This window comes from Lolium rigidum, unplaced genomic scaffold (assembly GCF_022539505.1).
Source record: "Lolium rigidum isolate FL_2022 unplaced genomic scaffold, APGP_CSIRO_Lrig_0.1 contig_45171_1, whole genome shotgun sequence".
NCBI classification, from domain to species: Eukaryota; Viridiplantae; Streptophyta; class Magnoliopsida; order Poales; family Poaceae; genus Lolium; species Lolium rigidum.
The window spans coordinates 25371-29153 of record NW_025900610.1 but is presented as its reverse complement, the minus strand read 5'-3'; the positions used below and the strand labels follow the sequence as shown (position 1 = coordinate 29153).

The window sequence follows — 3783 nt, the reverse complement described above, 5'->3', positions numbered from 1 at the left end:
CCTACCGAGTAGTAGTAGTAGTATCCGTGCAGTACGAACTCTTAGTACTTAACTACTCGAGAAGAATAAAATGTATAACTTAGTAAGACTCTTATATTGTAAGTTAAGTCGGGTTAGCCTCGAACCCAGGAGTATTCCTCTTAGGACCCAAGAGGAGCTCCGAGATGATATGTACATGTTGCTTGTAATAATAAATGAATGAGTTATGGACCTGCTATGTTCTGTTGTACTACTCTGATGGATGTAATATTTGCGGATTGGTACTTCGTGAATGTTATATCAACGACTGGCATACTACAACGTGCAGTGGTATGCAGGGTCACCACACAATCCTAAACCAGTAATGCACGGGAAGTAGGCAATTACCCCTATCGTCTGGGCGCTGGGTGCTCTCATGGTTCACGAGAAGGAAGAATGACTATTGTTTTGTTATATGTGGGCACGTGATGAAAAAGAGAGAGCTTAGTATATCGATGAACAACAGATTGACAAGGCTCTTGGCATTCCTTTGTTTTTTTGTCTCCTTTCCTACCAGTGAGTTCAAATCCTTTTGTTCAAAATTTCTTTGTTCGTTGCAAAATCAAATCATGTTCCATAAGATCCTATATCAGCCATACATTGTTCATTGTGTCGCTCGATGTAGAGGGACGTGGAGAGTATAGAAGTAACTATGCTGAATTTGGTGTCCTAAAATACACCATCCAGAAAAAAAAAGTACAAACTGCTTTAGTGCCATATATTTTCGTTTCTGTTGCTCTATAATTTTTGTGGAACTAGTTTACATACTCTATTGTATGGATGTGACTAGTTTTTAGTCTGTTGAGAACTAATTTCGTTCTACGTAAAATGACGTCATCGAATTTCAGTTGGAGCCTATGCTGCAAGTTACAACTCATCATTAGCATTTGTCACAAAGCAAGTCTGACGGTTTGGAGTCATTTTTCATAGTTGCAGTCCCAACTTACCTACTGAGCACGAAATTCCTTCTCTGTCTACCGGGAACTAGCGATTCCACTATTATATCATGTGTTAGATAGAGATGTCGTTAAGGTGACATAAAAATCCAAAAGAATGGGAAAAATGGGGCAGGCAACTCGCGAGTGCACACGCCAACCGCGCCACGCAGTTTCGTTGGGTGCCACCAGCACCCGGGCGCCGTCCAGATTGCGTTGCCAGTCGGTTTCCAGTGAGTCGGTCAGCCCTCAGCCGCGCAGACATTTCTCTTCCCGCTGAAGCAACGAGCTCAACAACTATCTCACCGGAACAAACGCGCTCTTATCAGCAGACAAGACGCCACCAAAACACAACACCACAACACCACGCCATCCGGCACCAAAGCACAACACGTACGCGCGCATTCCAAAGGGCAAGCTTCCGTCGCTGTTTCGCACGATCGTACGTGCTGAATTCTGATCGGAGGAAGTGGGATTTGATCGTACGTGCTGAATTCTGATCGGAGAAGGTGAGCTACTGGCCGACAATGGTGCACCACCACCGGGCGAGCCCGCTGCTGCACCACAACCAGCAGCAGCAGCAGGGCAAGGGCGGCGACGCGCTCCTGCTCATGCTCGCCAGCTTCGCCTTCGCCTCCTGCCTGCTGCTGCTCCTCCCCACCAGCCCGGCTTTCTCCGCCGCCATGGACGACCTCCTGCAGCAGCTCGGGAGTACGCGCTGCGGCCAGGAGCTGACGCCACCGGCGCCATGCTCCGCGGTGGCCAACGGCACCATCTGCTGCGACCGCACCGCAAAGCGCACCGACGTATGCGTCATGCGCGGGGACGTCCGCACACAGCCTCGCTCCAACTCGCTCCTCCTGCTCCTGCCCGCCACCAACTCCTCCTCCGCCGCTGACGAGCGCATCCGGCCCTACACCCGCAAGTGGGAGTCCAGCGTCATGAGCACCATCGACGAGCTCCGCCTCCGCGCCGTCCCCGAGGCGCCCGGCGCGTCTTCGCGCTGCGACGTCCGGCACGAGGTCCCGGCCGTCGTCTTCTCCACCGGCGGGTACACCGGCAACGTCTACCACGAGTTCAACGACGGCATCATCCCGCTCTACATCACCGCGCGCCGCTACGACAGGAACGTGGTCTTCGTCATGCTCGAGTACCACGACTGGTGGATCACCAAGTACGGCCACGTCGTGGAGCAGCTCTCCGCCCACGCGCCCGTCAACCTCGCCAACGACAACCGGACGCACTGCTTCCCGGAGGCCGTCGTCGGCCTGCGCATCCACGACGAGCTCGCCATCGACGCGTCAAGGATGCCGGGATCCCAGGGCATCCGGGACTTCCGGCAGATGCTCGACGACGCCTACCGCGGCCGCATCAAGGTGCTCGTCGAGGAGGAAGAGGAGAAGGCCAAGGCCGCCGCGGAAGCGGAAGCGACGAGCAAATGGCACCCTCAAGAAACGACGGACGACAAGCCGCGGCTGACGATCGTGTCCCGGAACGGGTCCCGCGCGATCGAGAACGAGGCCGAGCTGGCGCGCGCGGCGGCGGAGGCCGGGTTCCAAGTGGACCTGCTGCAGCCGCGGCCGGACACGGAGCTTGCGCAGATGTACCGCGTCCTCAACGGGTCGGACGTCATGGTGGGCGTGCACGGCGCCGCCATGACGCACTTCCTCTTCATGCGCCCCGGCTCCGTCTTCATCCAGGTCGTCCCGCTCGGCACCGACTGGGCCGCTGAGAACTACTACGGCCAGCCGGCGGGGCGCCTCGGCCTGCGCTACATCCCCTACAAGATCCTCCCGTCCGAGAGCTCGCTGTACCGCCGCTACTCCAGCGACCACCCGGTGCTCACCGACCCGGTCACCGTCAACGCCAACGGCTGGCAGGTCACCAAGAAGGTGTACCTGGACGGCCAGAATGTGCGGCTGGACATGCCGCGGTTCCGGCGCCGGCTGCGCGAGGCGTACGGCCACTGGGCGGCGCAGAGGCGCCGCCAACAGAGCTAACCATTGTAGTAGTTCGTAACATGGGTGGTGTGGATACTGTATAGACAAATTATTTTGCTGTTTACAAGGTGTGAGTGAGATCTTTTTGTTTTCACATGTGTGAAGCAGAATAGAGTTTTTTTTAGCGTGGAAAAACAGAATACAGAAGCGTAAGCGTTATGGTTGGAGACACGTAGCCTAAAGAAGAGTTAGGAGGAACATAAACAAAACCGAGCCGGTTGTTCAATTCTTGTTGAATATAAAGTGACTACTAGTGTTAGCAATTCCCGTGTTGAACATAAACAAAGGAATTCTTGGCTATCTAAATAAAGTGACTGGTGTTAGCAATTCCCACGGGTCACGGCGTCTATCTCCTTTTCTAAGAAAAATAGTCGTGTCCATTTTATTTAGCACAAAAGTTGCCATGGCCTCCAAGCATGCTACCCGTGCTAAATTTGTTGGCAAAGAATCTAAAGTGCCAACTGCTTTGTTGAGGTTAGCCTCACTGCTAGAGACATCTGAACAATCTGACGATGCTTTGAGTTGGAGATTGGAAGGTGTGCTGTCGATGTAGGAAATCCAACATAGACAACATCGCAAATAGAAGAAACAACGGTCTATATGCGTGGTCTCTTCTCGTGTTGATGGGAAGGTTCTTGTAGATTTGGATAGCCGTTACCAAACTTGTGAAAGTGCCTGTTGTTCAAGCTTTTAGTTCCAGATGTAGCACCTCCACTGACGGATGCTGCGGACGTTTTATCAGAAAACTCAGATGCCAACTTTGCTTGCCAGCAAGTGTTTCTTCTCACCAAGCAACTTGAGCAAAAAAATATGGGACGAGCACTGAACCA

General features: G+C 53.2%; 1 protein-coding gene across 1 annotated transcript; it reads left to right on the top strand.

The window, feature by feature from the left end:
* The first annotated feature begins 1295 nt into the window (after nucleotides 1-1295).
* On the top strand, nucleotides 1296-3216 carry LOC124681482 (xylan glycosyltransferase MUCI21-like). Its single transcript, XM_047216393.1, has one exon. It carries the CDS (start codon nucleotides 1481-1483, stop codon nucleotides 2951-2953), a length of 1473 nt encoding a protein of 490 aa, XP_047072349.1. The 5' UTR covers nucleotides 1296-1480; the 3' UTR covers nucleotides 2954-3216.
* Nucleotides 3217-3783: the final 567 nt, after the last annotated feature.